General features: G+C 44.6%; 1 protein-coding gene across 1 annotated transcript in view; it reads left to right on the forward strand.

Annotated features, from left to right (window-relative positions):
- Positions 1 to 17,622, forward strand: part of CPA6 (carboxypeptidase A6) — a 165,386-nt gene extending 147,764 nt beyond the window's left edge. Inside the window, exons 9-11 of the mRNA XM_033933670.1 lie at positions 10,757 to 10,959; positions 15,547 to 15,631; positions 17,339 to 17,622. Of these exons, the coding sequence (XP_033789561.1) occupies positions 10,757 to 10,959; positions 15,547 to 15,631; positions 17,339 to 17,526 (476 nt within the window). The 3' untranslated portion in view covers positions 17,527 to 17,622. The remainder of the gene's footprint in view (positions 1 to 10,756; positions 10,960 to 15,546; positions 15,632 to 17,338) is intronic.
- The last annotated feature ends 1,250 nt before the right edge of the window (positions 17,623 to 18,872 follow it).

The raw sequence follows: 18,872 nt of genomic DNA on the forward strand, positions 1-18,872 counted from the left end.
TCTTCCTTCCATCCACTGTCTCTGTTCTCTCTGCATCTTCCATTTGCTCTGTTACTGTGCCTCTCCCTTTCTCCCTCCTTCCAAATTGGTCTAGCACCCATCTTCTTCCCTCCGCTCCTCCCATAGTCTGGCATCTCTGTCTTCTTCCCTACCACCGTCTTCTCCCAACTCTCTCTTTCCCATTTCCCTTCAGCGTCTTTTCCCCACTCTCTCTTCCCCATTTTCCTGCAGCATCTTCTCCCCACTCTCTGTTCCTCATTTCCCTTCAGCATCTTCTCACCACTCTCTATTCCCCATTTCCATTCAGCATCTTCTTCCTACTCTGTCTTCCCCATGTGCTTTCAGCGTCCTTCTCCCCCCCCTCTGTTTTACCCTGTTTTCCTCTCCACCTCACCTTTTCTCCCTTTCTCCCTCCCTGCCCCTTACCTTCGTGGCGCTTTCCCCCCTCCCCCGGCCCGGACAACAGGCCCGGTCCGACAAACCTCCCTGTCCTGTGGTCAGCGATGTCTAAAATGCCTTCTTACAGCAGCCGGAGCGTTGTAGTTGCATATGGCTGCCGTAAAGGTCGTCTCTGATGCAACTTCTGGTTGCGTCAGAGATGACCTTTACAGCAGAAACATGCAGCTTCAACGCTCTAGCTCAGCGGTGCCCACACTTTTTGGGCTTGCGAGCTACTTTTAAAATGACCAAGTCAAAATGATCTATCAACAATAAAATATATAAAAAAACACAAAGCACACTGTACGCTGAGAAAATATTAATTATCATTCCTATTCTGGGGTTTTTTCAAAGAGGTTAAGGCAGATGACTCTATGCACTGTCACCTCAATAACAACCATACAAAAATAGACAAATACCCCCCTCCATTTTTACTAAAGCACAATAGCAGTTTTTAGCGCAGGGAGCTGCGCTGAATGCCCAGGGCTGCTCTCGACGCTCATAGGCTCCCTGCGCTAAAAACCGCTATTGTGGTTTAATAAAAGGGGGGGCCATAGTGCAAAATATATACAGCAGATATAAATTCAGACACATTTTGATCACTAAATTGAAAATAAAATCATTTTTTCTACCTTGTTGTCTCTGGTTGCACTTTCTTCTTCTGACTGTGCATCCAATCTTTCTTCCCTTCTTTCAGCCTGTATGCTTCCTCTCCTCCAGACCTCATTCCCTCCCCCAACTTTTTCTTCCTCTCTCCCTGCCCTTTCTTTCTCCCTGCCTCCCTTTCTTTTTTTCTCTCTTCATGCCCCATTTCTTTTTCTCTGTTTCCCTTCTTTCCTTCTGTCTCCCTGCCTGCCACCTTTCTTTCTCCCTGCCCTCCCCCAAGCCATTGCCGCCGCCATTGGGGAACAGCCCCACAAGTCACCGCCATCCGGTAACATGCCCCAAAGCTGCTGCCGCCCCAAGCTCTCCTTCCCTGCGTCGGGCCGACCAGCATTCCTCTCCCCGTCGTCAATTCTGCCGTTGGAGAGGAGTTATCCCAGGACAAGCAGGCAGCATATTCTTGACTGATGGGTGACGGCACCGACAGAGCCCCGGTACGGACAATTTTAGAGTGATTGCACTCTAAGAACTTTGAAAGTTCTAGTAGGCCGCACCGCGCACATGCGAGTGCCTTCCCGCCCGACAGAGGCGCGCGGTCCCCAGTTTCTTAGTTTCCGCGGAGCTAAGAAGACGCTGCTGTTGGAAAATTTTTTCAAATTTTTCTCGCCTTCCCGCTCGCGCGTTATTTTCTTGTTGTGATTTATTCACCTTATCGTTTCTTTCTTTTATTTAAAAAAAAAAAAAAAAAAAAGGTCCATTTTTTTCGACTTTTTTCCGGTCAGCCCCGGTGGGGCCTGTTGGCACCATCGAAGCCTCGGGCTTCGATTTTGCTACGGCCGTTTTTCCCTTCATGCCCCCTTCACCGGGTTTTAAGAAGTGTCAGCGGTGTGCACGTCCTATTTCTCTTTCTGACCTGCACAAGTGGTGCCTTCAGTGTCTGGGTCCGGACCATAGGGCAGAAACGTGCACCCGCTGCAGTTCTCTCCAAAAGAGAACTCTAAAGAATCGCCAAATTCAACAGCGAATTCTTTTCGGTGCCGCCATGGAAGTTCCCCCGGCATCGGCACCGTCATCTTCCTCCAAATCGGCACCGGTGACTTCAACACCGCAAGATCCATCCTCGGTGTCGCACCCTGTAGGTAAGCCGGCTAAGAAGCCATCCCCTACTGTCCTTAGCCCGCCAGTCGAACAAGCAGTGAGCCAAGTCCTGCAGACTGCGCGCTGGCCTCGCAAACGCTCCGCTCCTATTGAAGTCACTGCCTCTTCATCGGCATCGACTTCGCCTGAGTGTCGAGCTGCACCGCAGGTACCGAGCAAGAAAAAAGCGGTACCGGTGCCATCGGGACTGCCTCTGGATAAGAGAATAGCATCCATCCTTCAGGTCCAGCTTAAGGAGCAGTTACAACACTTGCTCCCGGCTCTGCTGACTCCGAGCCTTCCAGTGTCGGTACCTACTGAGCATTCGGTGCCGATCGTCGAACAGCCTATTTTGTCGGCATCGACGTTGTCGGCACTGCAAAAATCTGTTTCTATGCCTGTTCTCTCGGCGGAACAGAAGTCTCTTCGACGCACTGCTTACTCGACTTCGGAGCCGGTGCTGTTCTCTGACACCCGTACTGCTGTACAGTCACCCGGTACGGTGTCCATGAGGTCTGGTAAATCGGTACGCAAAACCAAGCATACCGAACCTTCTACCCCACTTTCTCAGGGCCGTCTGTCATCGGTACGGGACCCTGATTTGTGGGATGATTCTGATGACCCCCTCGGTACCGAGGCAGATTATTCCTCGGAGGAGGATGTTACATCGGCGCAGGATCCTGCTGGTAAGCCAGAGCACTCGTCCTTCACCAAGTTTCTTAAGGAGATGTCGGACACCCTTTCCATCCCTCTAGAGTCTGACTCTAAAAAATCCAAAGCATTTCTTGATGCTTTGGATTTTGACCAGCCTCCGAAAGAATTTTTAAAGTTACCCCTCCATGACATCTTGAGGGAAACTTTTTACAAAAATTTAGAAACTCCTCTCACCGTTCCAGGAGCCCCTAGGAAGCTGGAATCGCTTTACAAGGTGATTCCTATTCCAGGGTTTGACAAACCCCAGCTGCCACATGAATCTCTGCTGGTGGAGTCCACCCTCAAAAAATCGGCAGACTCTAGTGTATATGCCTCTGTCCCTCCTGGCAGAGAGGGCAAGGCCATGGATAAATTTGGTAAAAGACTTTACCAAAATGCAATGCTGGCCAACCGTTCAGGTAACTATGCGTTTCACTTCTCTTTTTACCTGAAACATTTGATTCAGCAAGTCTCTTCTTTTCAAAAGTATCTTCCTGACCGTAAGCTTCCTGCATTCCAACAATGCACTTCCAGTCTCCTACAACTCAGGAAGTTCATGGTCCGGTCCATCTATGATACTTTTGACTCACATCCCGAGCCACAGCTATGTCTGTAGCGATGAGACGATTGGCATGGCTCCGAGTCTCCGACCTTGATGTGAACCACCAGGACCGCCTTGCCAATGCTCCCTGCCTGGGTGATGAGCTCTTTGGAGAATCTATGGATACCACTACTCAAAAGCTCTCTGCCCATGAGACGAGGTGGGATACTTTGCTGAAAAATAAAAAGAAGCCTCCTCCTCCTCGTCCATTTAGACAGCAGCCATCATATCAGAGGCGGTTTTCTGCTCGGCCAGTTCAGCCTCAACCTCCACAACCTCGGAGGCTGCGGCAACAGCACCAACAAGCACGTCAGCAACAGCCGCCTACCATAAAGCATGTCACTCAGACTAAGCCGACTCAGCCCTTTTGACTCCCTTCTCCTGGGCATTGCCAGTCTCCCTCCCTCCTGTCCTCTTCCACAGCCCATAGGAGGTCGATTAACCATTTTTCACTCTCGATGGGAGGTAATCACCACCGACCAGTGGGCGCTCTCGATCATAGCCCATGGCTACTCCCTCAATTTTCAGACTCCTCCGCCATTAGGCCTGCCAAAAGAGTCTGCTTCCAACAAGTCTCAGTCCCTCCTTCTCGCTCAAGAGGTTCAATCCCTCCTTCTTCTCAATGCCATCGAAGAAGTTCCTCAAGATCAGCGAGGTCAGGGTTTTTACTCCCGGTACTTTCTAGTTCCCAAAAAGACCGGAGACCTCAGACCCATCTTAGATCTCAGAGATCTCAACAAATGTTTGGTCAAGGAGAAGTTCAAAATGCTCTCTCTTGCCACCCTCTACCCTCTTCTCGCTCAGGGCGACTGGCTATGCTCCCTCGATCTCAAAGAGGCTTACACACATATTCCTATCCATCTGACGTCCAGGCAATATCTGCGCTTTCTCATCAATCAACATCATTATCAGTACAAAGTGCTACCCTTCGGCCTGGCCTCCTCTCCCAGGGTATTCACCAAATGTCTGATTGTGGTAGCGGCCTATCTCCGCTCTCACAACTTTCAAGTCTTCCCTTATCTGGACGACTGGTTGATCAAAGCTCATTCCCCTCAGGCGGTTCTGCTTGCCACCAATCAGACCATTCACTTCCTTCGACTATTAGGGTTCGAAATCAATCTACCCAAGTCTCACCTCATTCCAACCCAGCGACTTCAATTTATTGGAGCCGTTCTGGACACTGTTCTGATGAGGGCGTTTCTTCCATCCAACCGCCTTCACGCCATCCTCCATCTCTGTCAGCAGGTGTTTCAACAGATTACCATTTCTGCGAATCACATGATGGTGCTATTGGGGCACATGGCTTCGACAGTACATGTCACACCCTTCGCACGTCTCCACCTGCGTACTCCTCAATGGACCTTAGCGAACCAATGGTCCCAAGCGACGGATCCTTGTTCACAACACATATCTGTGACCTCGTCTCTTCGACAGTCGCTTCTTTGGTGGTTGACATCTTCAAATCTATCCAGAGGTCTGCTGTTCCATCTACCTCCTCATCAACTAGTCATCACCACAGATTCCTCCCCCTACGCCTGGGGAGCTCACTTGAACAAATTCCAAACTCAGGGATTTTGGACTGCCCAGGAAAAGAAACACCACATCAATTTCCTGGAACTCCGAGCGATGTTCTATGCCCTCAAGGCGTTTCAACATCTTCTCTTTCCTCAAGTACTACTCATTTGCACAGACAATCAAGTTGCAATGTACTACATCAACAAACAGGGAGGAACGGGCTCTCGCCTGTTGTGTCAGGAAGCCCAACGGATTTGGTCTTGGGCGACAGCTCGTCACTTATTCCTGAAGGCTATCTACATTCAAGGGGAACAGAATTCCTTAGCGGACAATCTCAGCAGAATTATCCAACCTCACGAATGGACTCTCGATCCCTCGACTCTTCAGACCATTTTCGCTCAATGGGGCACTCCTCAAGTGGACCTTTTTGCAGCTCCCCACAACTATCAGCTGCCCTTGTTTTGCTCCAGACTCTACTCTCCTCACCGTCTGGCGCCCGATGCATTTCTCCTGGATTGGACCAGTCTCTTCCTATATGCTTTTCCCCCTCTACCGTTCATGCTGCGAACACTGTTCAAGCTCAAGAGGGAACAAGCCACCATGATTCTCATCGCTCCACGGTGGCCCAGGCAACATTGGTTCTCCCTTCTACTTCAACTCAGTTCCAGGGAACCCATACCTCTTCCACTGTTTCCTTCTCTGCTTTCTCAGCATCAGCAGACCCTACTGCATCCCAACCTACAGTCTCTGCACCTGACAGCTTGGTATCTCTCGGGCTGACTTTGGCTCACTCACTCCTTTCTCAGCCTGTCCGCTCTATCATTGATGCTTCCAGGAAACCGGCCACGCTCCAGTGTTATCAACAGAAGTGGTCTCGGTTTTCTTCCTGGTGCCTCTTACATCACCATGATCCCATGTCTCTAGCAGTGGGACTGGTGTTGGACTATCTTCTTTCCTTGTCTGACTCTGGTCTTAAATCTACTTCTATCAGAGTTCACCTTAGTGCAATTGCTGCCTTTCATGAGCCAATTCATGGAAAACCCCTCTCGGCTCATCCTTTGGTTTCTCGGTTCATGAGGGGCCTTTTCAATGTGAAACCACCTCTCAAGCCTCCTCTTGTGGTCTGGGATCTCAATGTGGTTCTTTCCGCTTTAATGAAGCCTCCTTTTGAACCTTTGGCCACAGCGCATTTCAAATTTCTTACCTGGAAAGTGGTCTTCCTTATAGCTCTCACTTCTGCCAGGAGGGTCAGTGAACTGCATGCACTAGTGGCCGATCCACCTTTCACTGTTTTTCACCATGATAAGGTGGTTTTCCGTACACACCCCAAATTTCTTCCTAAGGTGAACCACTGTTCCCTCTAAGCTGAGCAGGTGTCCTCCAGCTGCATTGCTACCACTAGGGGGTGGAATATTTTCAGTCGCTAAGGACAGGTATGTTCCCTGGAGTCCTGCAGAACTTGCCTGTCCCTCACAATTGAAAAATGTGACAGTAAAACAGCACCCTCTATTGGTGAGACTGTGGGTGGAGGACTCCTGCTCAGCTTAGAGGGAACACCGGCCCGGCCGTCTGACTTTCATCTTAACCAGTCTATAGTCCTACCTGTATTTTTTCCAAAGCCTCATTTTCATCCAGGTGAACAGGCTTTGCATACCTTGGACTGTAAACGTGCTCTGGCTTACTATCTTGAACGTACTAAGCCCCACAGATCATCTCCTCAACTATTTTTGTCCTTTGATCCTAATAAGTTGGGTCATCCTGTATCTAAATGCACTCTCTCCAATTGGCTTGCTGCTTGCGTTTCTTTCTGTTATGCTCAGTCGGGCCTGACACTGGAAGGTTCTGTCACGGGCCACAAAGTTAGAGCTATGGCAGCGTCTGTAGCTTTCCTCCGATCTACTTCCATTGAGGAAATCTGCAAGGCTGCTACTTGGTCCTCAGTTCACACTTTTACATTACATTATTGTCTGGATGCATTCTCCAGACGGGATGGACACTTCGGCCAATCTGTTTTACAAAATTTATTTTCCTAATGGCCAACCTTCCCTCCATCCCTCTTTTTGTTAGCTTGGAGGTCACCCATCAGTCAAGAATATGCTGCCTGCTTGTCCTGGGATAAAGCACAGTTACTTACCGTAACAGGTGTTATCCAGGGACAGCAGGCAGATATTCTTGCGTCCCTCCCACCTCCCCGGGTTGGCTTCTTAGCTGGCTTATCCTAACTGGGGACCGCGCGCCTCTGTCGGGCGGGAAGGCACTCGCGCGTGCGCGGTGTGGCCTACTAGAACTTTCAAAGTTCTTAGAGTGCAATCACTCTAAAATTGTCCGTATCGGGGCTCCGTCGGTGCCGTCACCCATCAGTCAAGAATATCTGCCTGCTGTCCCTGGATAACACCTGTTACGGTAAGTAACTGTGCTGTTCCGCCCAGCTAGGCAGCGATTGGCTGGCCCGAACTTCCTCTCTGATGGCAGAATTGATGTCGGGGAGAGGCAGGCTGATTGGCCCGGTAGAATTTTCCAGACCTGGCCGGCTGTGCACCCCCCCCTAAGGCTGCACCCAGGGCGGAGCTCCCCCCCCCCACTCCCCCCTTGGTACGCCACTGAATGTATACGGTATTGCACTACCACAGTAAGGAATAAGTCTGCTCATTAATCCAAGCAATGCACCATAGTTTTCTCACCATTAGAAGTAGAGTAACACTGTTAAAAGAAAAATTACACACAACAGTACTGAAAAATAAATATGCAGCCATGCTGGGACATGCTATTGGGCTTTCTGAAAGGAGCCCTCAGTGTGCTCACTATTATGATAGGATGCTACAGCGCTGACTGGGAAATGGACATATATAAAGAGATGGTACAGAAATGTACTGTACATTATTATACAACCGCAGTATGCAATTAGGTCTTCTTTTACAAAGCTACTGTAGCAATTCTCCTGTGACAAATGCACCAAAGCCCATAAGAAATTAATGGGGTTTTGGTGCATTAGCTACGCTGGGACAAAATGGTTCAGGATGTTACAGTGTAGACTGAGAAATGGACATATACAAAGAGATGGTATACTACCATGTATGAAAACATTGCTTGACAAAAACCAGCTTTACACAAATACAGGTGTACAGTACTGTACTGTATTACTCAAAGTGTATCACTCATCCTGATCAACCTAGCTCATGAGCCGAGGCTGACAGTTCTCCTTCTGACACATCAACCTCTGGAGAGGGACAGGCGTACAGCTCCAGAATGACAGTACTGTATCTGTAGAAGATGAAGAGGTTGGTGCTGGCAGGTCTGCTTCAGCCTAATCAACCTCTGGTGCATGAGTCGAGGCTGGCAAGTCAACTTCTGTCACATCAACCTCTGGTGCGTGTGTCTCACGACTTGTTGTCTGAAAAAACTGTGTCAGCCTTGTCTGCTTGGCTTTCTTTCTCAAGTCCTTTGGTTTTAGCATAAGGGGCAAATGTAGAGCTTGTCAGAAGCTTGAATTTTAGACTGTGCTTTAGCATGGGATCACATACCTTCATGACACTGAACTATTTTTCCAACATTGATGCTCATTATTGCATGTAGTTCAGGTTCTTTCCTTTTTTTTAAGTTCAATAAGTTTTATTGTTTTATAAGAATGTACAAAAATGAGCAGTGTACAACATCATAGTATCAAAAGAGAAAAAACCAATATGGAAGTGCAAATACAACAAATAGAAAGGTACAGCGACAAATGTAAAAGCATGTCTCCACAATACAATAATATAGGCATCTTGAAATGACAAAGTATGACTGAGAGTGAAACAACCCAAAAAGACCTAATACAATACCGATTAGTAAGGGGGCGAAGTAATATCTAGCAAAGGCTTCCACACACGTGTGAAGGAGATAAGGGATCTATTCTTGAGAGTAGCCGCTCTTTCAAACCTGGCTGTAGTACAAATTGTATTCCACCACATGTGGTAAGATAGAACGGAGGTTCTTTCCTTTAAGTGTGTGAGGATATTGGACTCTATAGACCATTAGAGGCTTCCATTTGAAATCACCCTTGGCATTGGCACATGGTAGCAGTGTGGTATGATCTTTAAATGCCTTGAATCCTGGGACTTTTGTTGCCATTTTCATTATATATGTCCATTTCCCAGTCTGCTTGTAAAACAAGCCAGTCTCATCTGCATTGAATGCCTCCTCTGGCACATACCCTTTTCTTCAATTACACTTAGCAGGTATGTTTTAAATTCCTCAGCAGCTTCATTGTCAGCTGAACCTGCCTCCCTAGAAAGACTTACATTTTGTAACGCATACTGCTTTTTAAAATGCGCTAGCCAACCTGAACTTTCAGAAAAGAGTTTCATGATTTCCTGCCCCTGGGTGACGTGTTTGTAAATATCGCTAGCTTTCATAACATAAGAACATAAGCAATGCCTCTGCTGGATCAGACCTGAGGTCCATCGTGCCCAGCAATTCGCTCACGTGGCGGCCCAACAGGTCCAGGACCTGTGCAGTAATCCTCTATCTATGCCCCTCTATCCCCTTTTCTTCTATTTCCCTTGTCCAATCCTTTCTTGAACCCCAGTACCGTACTTTGCCCAATTACGCTCTCTGGAAGCGCATTCCAGGTGTCCACCACACGTTGGGTAAAGAAGAACTTCCTAGCATTCGTTTTGAATATGTCCCCTTTCAACTTTTCCGAATGCCCTCTTGTTCTTTTATTATTCGAAAGTTTGAAGAATCGGTCCCTCTCTACTCTCTCTATACCCTTCATGATCTTCTAAGTCTCTATCATATCCCCTCTAAGTCTCCTCTTCTCCAGGGAAAAGAGACCCCCGTTTCTCCAATCTCTCAGTGTATGAAAGGTTTTCCATCCCCTTTATCAGACGCGTCGCTCTCCTCTGAACCCTCTCGAGTAACGCTGTCCACTGTGCTTTTTTTTCTCATTCACCATTTGCTTTATCCATAAATTTAGCTGCAACTCCATCTTTTCCGTTGACTGATTTATTTATTTACTCATTGTGAACTTACTATGTCACCTGTAACTGTAGAAGTAGAGCACGGCGGTGTACAATCTAAAAAATGTAAAAAGAACTACAAATCAAGATAGGAAAGTAACAATTACACTTAGATAAACACACATCCCCCAACCAACAAAAACCAAACCCTTATTCTAGGGAGCACAACAATCAAGTCAAATCTTGAGAAGGCCCTTCTGTTTGTGTATAACTCTATCCTGTCATTATTATAGTTCTTTTCATTTTTTCTCTATTTCATTTATTTATTCAATTTTCTATACTGTTCTCCCAGAAGAGCTCAGAACGGTTTACATGAATTTATTCAGGTACTCAAGCATTTTTCCCTGTCTGTCCTGGTGGGCTCACAATCTAGCTAATGTACTTGGTGCTATGGGGGGATTAAGTGACTTGCCCAGGATCAGCGTGGGTTTGAACCTACAACCCTAAGGTGCTGAAGCTATAGCTTTAACTACTACTGCACACTCTCCCCTATTTTGCTTGTACACCGCTTAAACCTGCTTTGCCAGTTGGAGTAGTATAGTAAGTGTTAAATAAACTATAAACGGTTTAGGGGTGACAGTAGTCCAAGAAAAGAGCAAGTGAGACTTAGGGCAATGATATACACTAATAATGTTTTCCTACAAGTGAAACCAAGTTGGCACTGTTGCAGTTTTTCACTGGGATATTGTGTTAACATCCCTGCTAAAGTGATTTTTTCTCAGCATTGCCCATGAAAGTCACATTGATCTCTCTTTCCTTTTCAAATTTGAAGATGAAGGTGCTTCTTTGCACCCCTGTGATGACACTTACTGTGGACTTTATCCCGAATCAGAACCTGAAGTAAAAGCTGCCGCTAACTTTCTCCGCAAACGCAAGAAGCAAATCAAAGCCTACCTATCCTTTCATGCATATGCCCAGTTGTTGCTGTATCCGTACTCCTACAAATATGCGGCGATTCCAAATTTTGAGTGTGTGGTAAGTTATTAAGAGGATGTCATTCACTGATAAGTATTATTTTCTTGTGAGACAGAAGGGCTCGGCTCATATTTCTTATACTAGTCTTTAAGTCCTTTACATTAACGGGTGCTAAAATAGATGTGTCTGTCTGTCTTTCTTTCTTTCTTTCTGTCTCTCTCTCCTTGGCTGCTTTCTGTCTGTCTGCCTGTCTTTCTTTCTGTCTCTCTCCTTGGCTGCTTTCTGTCTGTCTTTCTTTTGGTCTCTCTCTCCTTGGCTGCTTTCTGTCTGTCTGTCTTTTTTTCTTTGTCTCTCTCTCTTTGGCTGCTGTCTGTCTGTCTCTCTGGCCCCCCTGTCTGTCTGTCATTCTTTCTGTCAGTGTCTCTCCCTGGCCCCATATCTGTATGTCTTTCTTTCTTTCTCTCCCTCTCCTTGGCCGCTGTCTGTCAGTCTTTCTTTTTTTCTGTATGTCTCTCTCCTTGTCCGCTGTCTGTTTTTTTTTTTCTTTCCATCTCTCTCCCTGGCCTCCTGTCCTTCTGTGTGTGTCTTTCACTCCTACCTACCTGTCTTTCAGTGTATGTGTCTCTATTTCTGTCTTTCTGTCAATGTCCCTGCCTGTCTGTTTATCGTGCCCGTTCTCCCACCTACCTTTTTTTTTTAATCACGCGTTGTGTTGTATACAGTGGAAAGGGCAACCGGCATACAATAACTGCTGATGGATACATTAAACCATCATGCGCACACGTCCCGAACATATGCCCACGCCGAACACTTTAACATTTCTCTGCCGCAGGCCACGGAGCTACGTATCATGGAGGCAGGGATCACGCATGAAGGAGTGCGCATGCGTGCTTAGGGTTTTATTATTAGTGATAACAGTATCTCAGATTTAATATTAGACATTTTCTAAGTTCTGCTATTCGGCTTTACGTTTTTGAATCTACATTCAAACTGGATTATCTCTATTTCGGCCAGTAATGGAAGCAGTGGTAGCTTAGGATTTACTGACATTGGCATCTTGGCATCTGTGTCAGTCCTCCAGTGGGACCTTCATCAGGGATGGTGACATGCAACAATTGATATTTACCCAAACTGTTCACCAGATATATGGTTCTATTATATCAACAGGTGAGCAGAATAACATAACAATTCATTTATATACTGCTACTACCTTACAATTCTGTGTGGTTCACAATTCTAAAGTACTACGCATTCACAGTGAATAACAATTCAGCTATTTGAAAAATTTCTCAAATAGATAGATTTTTATCGCTTTCCCAAAAATTACATAAGTATCAGACCTTTGAATCATAATCCCAAAATTCTTATCCCTAAAGCCAGAATTCTATTAAAGAATCTTTATATAGGCAGCCTTTTACTGAAGGAAATGCAAATAATCTAGAATCCCGTGCAAAGCACATTCTGTCAACAAACTTAAAGTGAGCAATGATGTACCGGTAAGTAGAAACCAAGCCATGCAGTGTCTTATAACAGATGCAACTAAACTTAAATAATATTCTTGCTTCAATCTGCAGCCAATGTAAACGCCAGTAATAATCCAATATATGATCGAACTTCTTCAGATTAAATATCAGTCTAACGGCTGTATGTTGGATAATTTGCATCCTTTTGATGTTCTTTTTACATGAAGCTAAATAAATCAAATTACAGTAGTCTAAAGTGCTTAAAGCTAAAGATTGAACCAAAAGCCTGAATGCATTAAAACTAAAATGGGATCTAATGGTCCGGAGTTTCCATAACAGGAAATAACATTTTTAAACTAGGGAGTTTATTTGAACCTCTAAAAGTGAGGCAAGATACCAAAGCAGACGAGAGACACAATGGCCGTGTACTTAGGAAGAGCCTTTATTCAATGAAGTAGAAGACACAAGGATCAGACTCAACACAGGTGCAATATGACTGGGTAAAGAGCCAAAAGATCCCCCCAAAATCAACTCTTTTAGAATAACATTCTGTGCCAAATATTCCAGTCTCAAAATTTGGGCACCATTTACTAAATCCAGTGCTATGATTACAGAATTAGGGGTTTGTGTTTGCCTCTTTCCCGTAGTTCTGCAACGAAACATTAATAGTGGTAAGGTAAATTAGTATTGCATAAGCCTGCAGCATTTTATTTTTACTGCTAAAATGCCCTGGAGGCAGCAAATCTGTATCTATAAAAGCTAGAATTTGTATGGTCCAATTACTACATCATCCACATTAAATTTTGCATGCTACAGGACTTTACAGTGTGCTGGCCAAAGAGGGAAATAACAATTTGTATATTCTCTGCCAGTCATTTAATACTATTTTAATTTATTAACCTCAGGATAATCTTTATGAGGAATTTAGCATAGCTATCATATTGCTAACCAAGGCTGAACAGCCAAATTAGACCCCCAGCAGTGTAATCCATGCTATGTTGCTACAGTATGCCAATGTACTGTGCTACCAGCAAGTTTCAGTTAGTTGTTAAATTATTTAGTTACTGCTTTGAAACTGGAGAGTATACAGATAGCAACATGCATATTCAATCTCGTTTACATTGACTTTATTAACACACACTGAACTGATATATTTGTCTTTAAGATGAATTATCTGTAAGCGTGAGATATGAACTCCTATATTCTATATAGGTCACCCAAAGCTGGGCGCACAAGGTGGCTACGAAAGCAAATACTGTGGAACCTTGGTTTACGAGCATAATTTGTTCCAGAAGCATGCTCGTAAATCAAGTTACTCGTATATCAAAGCGAGTTTCCCCATAGGAATGAATGGAAACACGCTTTGATTCGTTCCACCAAACCCCCCCACCCGAGGCTACCGGCGCTGCTCCATCACCCCCTCCCCCCGCTTTAACCGGCATCGCACCCCCTGAACCGGCATCGCACCCCCCCCCCACGAACGCCCCCTCCCGCGAGAACCGCATCGCACCCCCGTGTTGAAAGCAGCATCCACCCGCCCTTCCTCTCAAACACGCTCCTTACCCCTTCTGCTGGTTGTGAGAGTGAAAGCAAGCTCCCGCCTCTTGCCTGGGCCTTCTGGCTCTCGAGAGAACGAGACTAGAGAGAAGACTAGAAAGAAGGCTCTCGAGAGAAGAAGACTAGGTGCATGCATGAAGCTACTAAGTAGTTGTTTTAAAAGAAACCAGAGTAAATATTTCTTCACTAAACTGGTAATTAAACTCTGGAATTTGTTGCTGGAGAATGTGGTGAAATCAGTTAGCTTAGCAGAATTTAAGAAAGGTTTGGATAATTTCATAAAACAAAAGTCCAAAAGCCATTATCGAGATAGGTTGTGGAAATCCACTGCTTATTTCTCATGTTTAAATATTTTTTATTGAATATTTGTAAGAAAAATTTGTGCAATCATACTACATCAGAATATAACAATCCCCCCCCAATCATTATATAGCTAGGTTTTCCCACATTTTATTCATCTATTGCGTAATGAGTCTAACAAGTTCTAAACTTTTTGATAAATTTGCAGCTGATTTCGCTTTATTGCCGCAACTTATTTCTAGAGTAAGCAGCATAAAATCTGTTTTACTCCTTGGGATCTTGCCAGGTAGTTGTGACCTGGGCTGGCTACTGTTGGAAAGAGGATACTGGGCTTGATGGACCTTTGATCAGTATGTCAACTCTTACGTTAACAGTGTTTTACCCAAAATGGGCTGTCTGAAAACTGACAACTCTGTGACTGGCTAAACACAAGTATGTTGTTCATTGTATGTACTTTGATCTGCATTTAACAAAGTTATTCTTGGGGGGGAGAGAAGGAGGGCGAATGAGGGCAGGGATTGAAACATATATATTTTCATATTCTGAAAACTATGTGCATCCCCCCCTAATTAGGTGCTCAAACGGAAGTTAAGTATCCAGAGTAAACAACAGTTAGGCATCTAATTGCACTTAGAAGCTATTGCTCTGTCTCCATTCACGTAAAATGTGCCCTAGATCAATGGTTCCCAACCCTGTCCTGGAGAACCACCAGCCAGTCAGGTTTCCGGGATAACTTTAATGAATATGCATGAGAGAGATTTGCATGTAATGGAGTGACAGGTATGCAAATCTGTTCCATGCATATTCATTAAGGCTATCCCGAAAACCTGACTGGCTGGTAGTCCTCCAGGACAGGATTGGGAACCACTGCCCTAGATGATGTACATGGCTTTAATCAAAGTACATTATACTACAGGGGTAGGCAATTTCAGTCCTCAAGAGCCGGAGCCAGGTCAGGTTTTCAGGATATCCACAATGAATATGTATGAGATGGATTTGCATGCACTTCCTTCTTCAGATGCAAATCTATCTCATGCATATTTATTGTGGATATCCTGAAAACATGACTTAGCTCCAGCTCTTGAGGACCGGAATTGCCTACCCCTGGTATACTAGATCCCACTGCACAAAATGGGTCCTGCAGGAAAATAGCATATGTTAATGGGATTAGCACCTGCTAATGTGGTAATGCATATTAATAACTCTAGTTGTTAGGCACTGAAATATTTGAAAATAATGTAATGCAATTATTTCAGTTTTAGTTATCTAAGATTTAATCTAGTAAATAAAAGTTTTGTAAAAAATATGTTTTTCTTCTATGGTACAGGAATCTGCAGCATACAATGCAATAGTCGCTCTTCAATCAGCATATGGTGTAAGATACAACTATGGTCCAGCTTCTAGTATACTCTGTAAGTCATTTCATGCCATCATTCTTTGGCGCATCAGAAAATCCCCTGCACTGCACCCCCCCTGATTGCCCGGCCCCTCTGGCAAATTTAAGAACCCATTGTGGCCCACGAGTCAAAAAATTTGCCCACCCCTGCTCTAGCCCCAGTGATACAGGGTGAGGGAGGTACAGTGAGACTGACCCAGGGGAATGTGTGCTAGAAGAAGGCATGGACATGTGAAAATGACCAGTGAAAAGCTGTTTCCTTCATCACAGTAAAAGAAAAGTCTCTGCCAAAGAAACCTGGGCTGAATTAAGGCTACAGGTAGTAACAAGGCAGCAGTGCCTGAGTTTTAATGTGTGATTAAAACCTCACTTAGCAAAGTCTCCAAAGAACCAAAGCTAAAGGACTTTGGGGGGCATTTTGGGAGGGACTGAACAGCTATGTGCAAAGGGAGGCTTGCTTCCACACAGCCTGCAGAGCAGGGCTGTGAAAGTCCTTAGTGGGATAAATTGCTATTCTTTAAAACAGAGTGAGAGAATACGTTTTTGCCACTTGATTTTTGCACTATACTTTGGAGTAGTGCTGGCACCTGTAGTGCCTGAGTAGTGCTGGCAGAACTGTTGCTAGGAACAGCCACAAGCCCCATATGGGGAGAGCTTAAGAATCCAAAAGACTGTAAAGTATATTTTGATTTTTTTTTTTTTTTTGCTTATATTATGCTGACAAGGACTGTCCAGTCCCTGGACTGATTCATAGAGAGCAGGCACTGGAATGACGTGAACTGTAATACCAGAAACTGTTAAAAACAGTTATTTTGGTTTTGGGATAATTTTTCTGTTGCCTACAATAAACCCAGTGAAGTTTTGTTTATAAGAAATCCAGTGTCTGGGTTTTCCTTCTACCAACCACATAAAAGGCACACTGAAAATCTTACCTGTGGTCCGAGCCGGGTTTTCCCACTCACTTGGGGCCTGGCCTGGCCACAGTATACTCTGGAGAAAGGTAGGAGAGGGAAGATATGATAGAGACATTTAAATACTGCTGGGCACGATGGACCACTGGTCTGACCCAGCAGTGGCAAATTCTTATGTTCTTATGCATGTCATAAATACGTATGAGGCAAGTCTCTTTCAAATTAAAGGAAACTCCAGAGTGAGAGGGCATGTAGGAAGTTAAGAGGCTCAAGAGTAATCTAAGGAAATACTTTTAACAGAAAGGGTAGTAGATGCATGAATAGTCTCCTTGAGGTGGTGGAGGCAAAGATTGTGTCTGAATTCAAGAAAGCGTGGGATAGGCATGTAGTATCTCTTAGAGACAGGAGGAGATAGTGGATACTGTGGTTTGGCAAACTGGATGGGCCATTTTGGCTTTTATCTGCCATCATATTTCTGTGTTTCTGTTCTCTTTCTATTACTGAATCTTATTGGTAGAATTTTATTTTGACTGTATCAGATATGAGGGGACTATAATAGAAAAATGGGCATGCTATTACTACTACTACTATTAATTATTTCTATAGCGCTACCTGGGGTGGCTACATGGGAGACTAGATAAATTAATAGAGAACTTCTTGTGAGCTCTCGAGTGTAAGATGTAGCCAATGTAGGTTAGTTTTTATGTTCTTCTGTTTGTTTTGTTATACTTGTTTGTTATTTGAAAATTCAATAAAAATTACTGCAACTCAAATAAAAATAACCATATGTCTTTTTTTTTTTCTTTTTTCAGATGTGAGCTCTGGCAGCTCCATGGATTGGGCATACAAAAATGGCATCCCATATGCCTATGCATTTGAACTGCGGGACACTGGGCATTTTGGATTTTTGCTTCCTGAGTCTCTAATTAAACCTACTTGTGTTGAGACAATGCTTGCTGTTAAAAATATCACAATGCATATCCTGAAAAAGTGCCACTGAGTGTTAAATGCATTGGTCTGACTGATGCTCTTTTTTCTTTTCAAAAGCTGAATTTTTATTTTTGGAGGAATGTTTACAATAAATTCCATGTGTACATCTTTGCAGTTATTTCTAAAAATATTAATTGTGATTTAAAACATAATAAAAAGAACCATCATTGAAACTAGAGAATGACACGGGGAAAAAATCTGTCCCCATCACTTCCCCGGCCCACTGTCCCCTTCACCGCCCCATCACCGCCATTCCCTTCACCACCCCGTCACCGCCATCCCATTCACCGCCCCGTCACCGTCCCTGCAGCATCCATATAAGCCTCAGTACTGCAATATTTAGCTTATTCCTTCCTTATAAATCAAAGTTCTGGCTGCTGAAAGAGATGTTTAGCTGGCAGGGCTTTGTTTATAAATTTTTATCAACACAACTAATATACTACTTTATCCTAAAGCAAAAAAAGAAAATAGAATTTTTTTTTCTACCTTTGTTGTCTGGTTTCTGCTTTCCTCATCTTCTCATTCAATTCCTTCCATCCACTGTGTGTCTTCTCTCTGCGTCTTCCATTTTCTCTGTTACTGTGCCTCTCCCTTCACCCTCCCCCCCCAATTGGTCTGGCACCCATCTTTTTCCCTCCACTCCCCCATAATCTGGCATCTGTCTTCTTCCCTTCCAGCGTCTTCTCCCCACTCTGTCTTTCACATTTCCCTTCAGGGTCTATTCCTCTCCACCCTCCTTCAATGTCTGTTCTATTTCTTTCCACCACCACCCTTCCCTCCCTCCTTCACCATCTGGGACGTATATCACCTTTTTGTAGTTTTACAACTACATTCAAAGCAGTTTATATACAAGTACTTCAAGCATTTTCCCTATCTGTCCCGGTGGGCTCACAATCTATCTAATGTACCTGGGGCAGTGGAGGATTAAATGACTTGCCCAGAGTCACAAAGAGAAACACAGAGTTTTAACCCACAACCTCAGGGGTACTGAGGCTGTAGTTCTAAACACTAGGCCATAGGAGGAGAGATGCTGGACCAACTGATACAGAGAGGGAGAGAAAGCTGCAAAATGATAGGGGGTGCAAGAGGAAAAGATGCTGACCCTGTGGTTTGGGGGGGTGGGTGTCAGGGATAGCAAGACAGAGGGAAAGAAATGCTGATCCAAGGGTAAGGAATGTAGGAGGAAAGGAAGAGAGAAGAGAAGCTGAACATAGGGAAGGAGAGGGTCAGGTATTGGGAGCGTTCAGAGACTCTTTATTTTGAGTACGCACAGACTTTGGACAAACAACTTTTGGATCTAATGATTTACAACTTACAGATAAGTAAGTGTTTGTTTTTTACCCCAATACTTCTTTG

Source organism: Geotrypetes seraphini, chromosome 2 (genome assembly GCF_902459505.1).
Source record: "Geotrypetes seraphini chromosome 2, aGeoSer1.1, whole genome shotgun sequence".
NCBI classification, from domain to species: domain Eukaryota; kingdom Metazoa; phylum Chordata; class Amphibia; order Gymnophiona; family Dermophiidae; genus Geotrypetes; species Geotrypetes seraphini.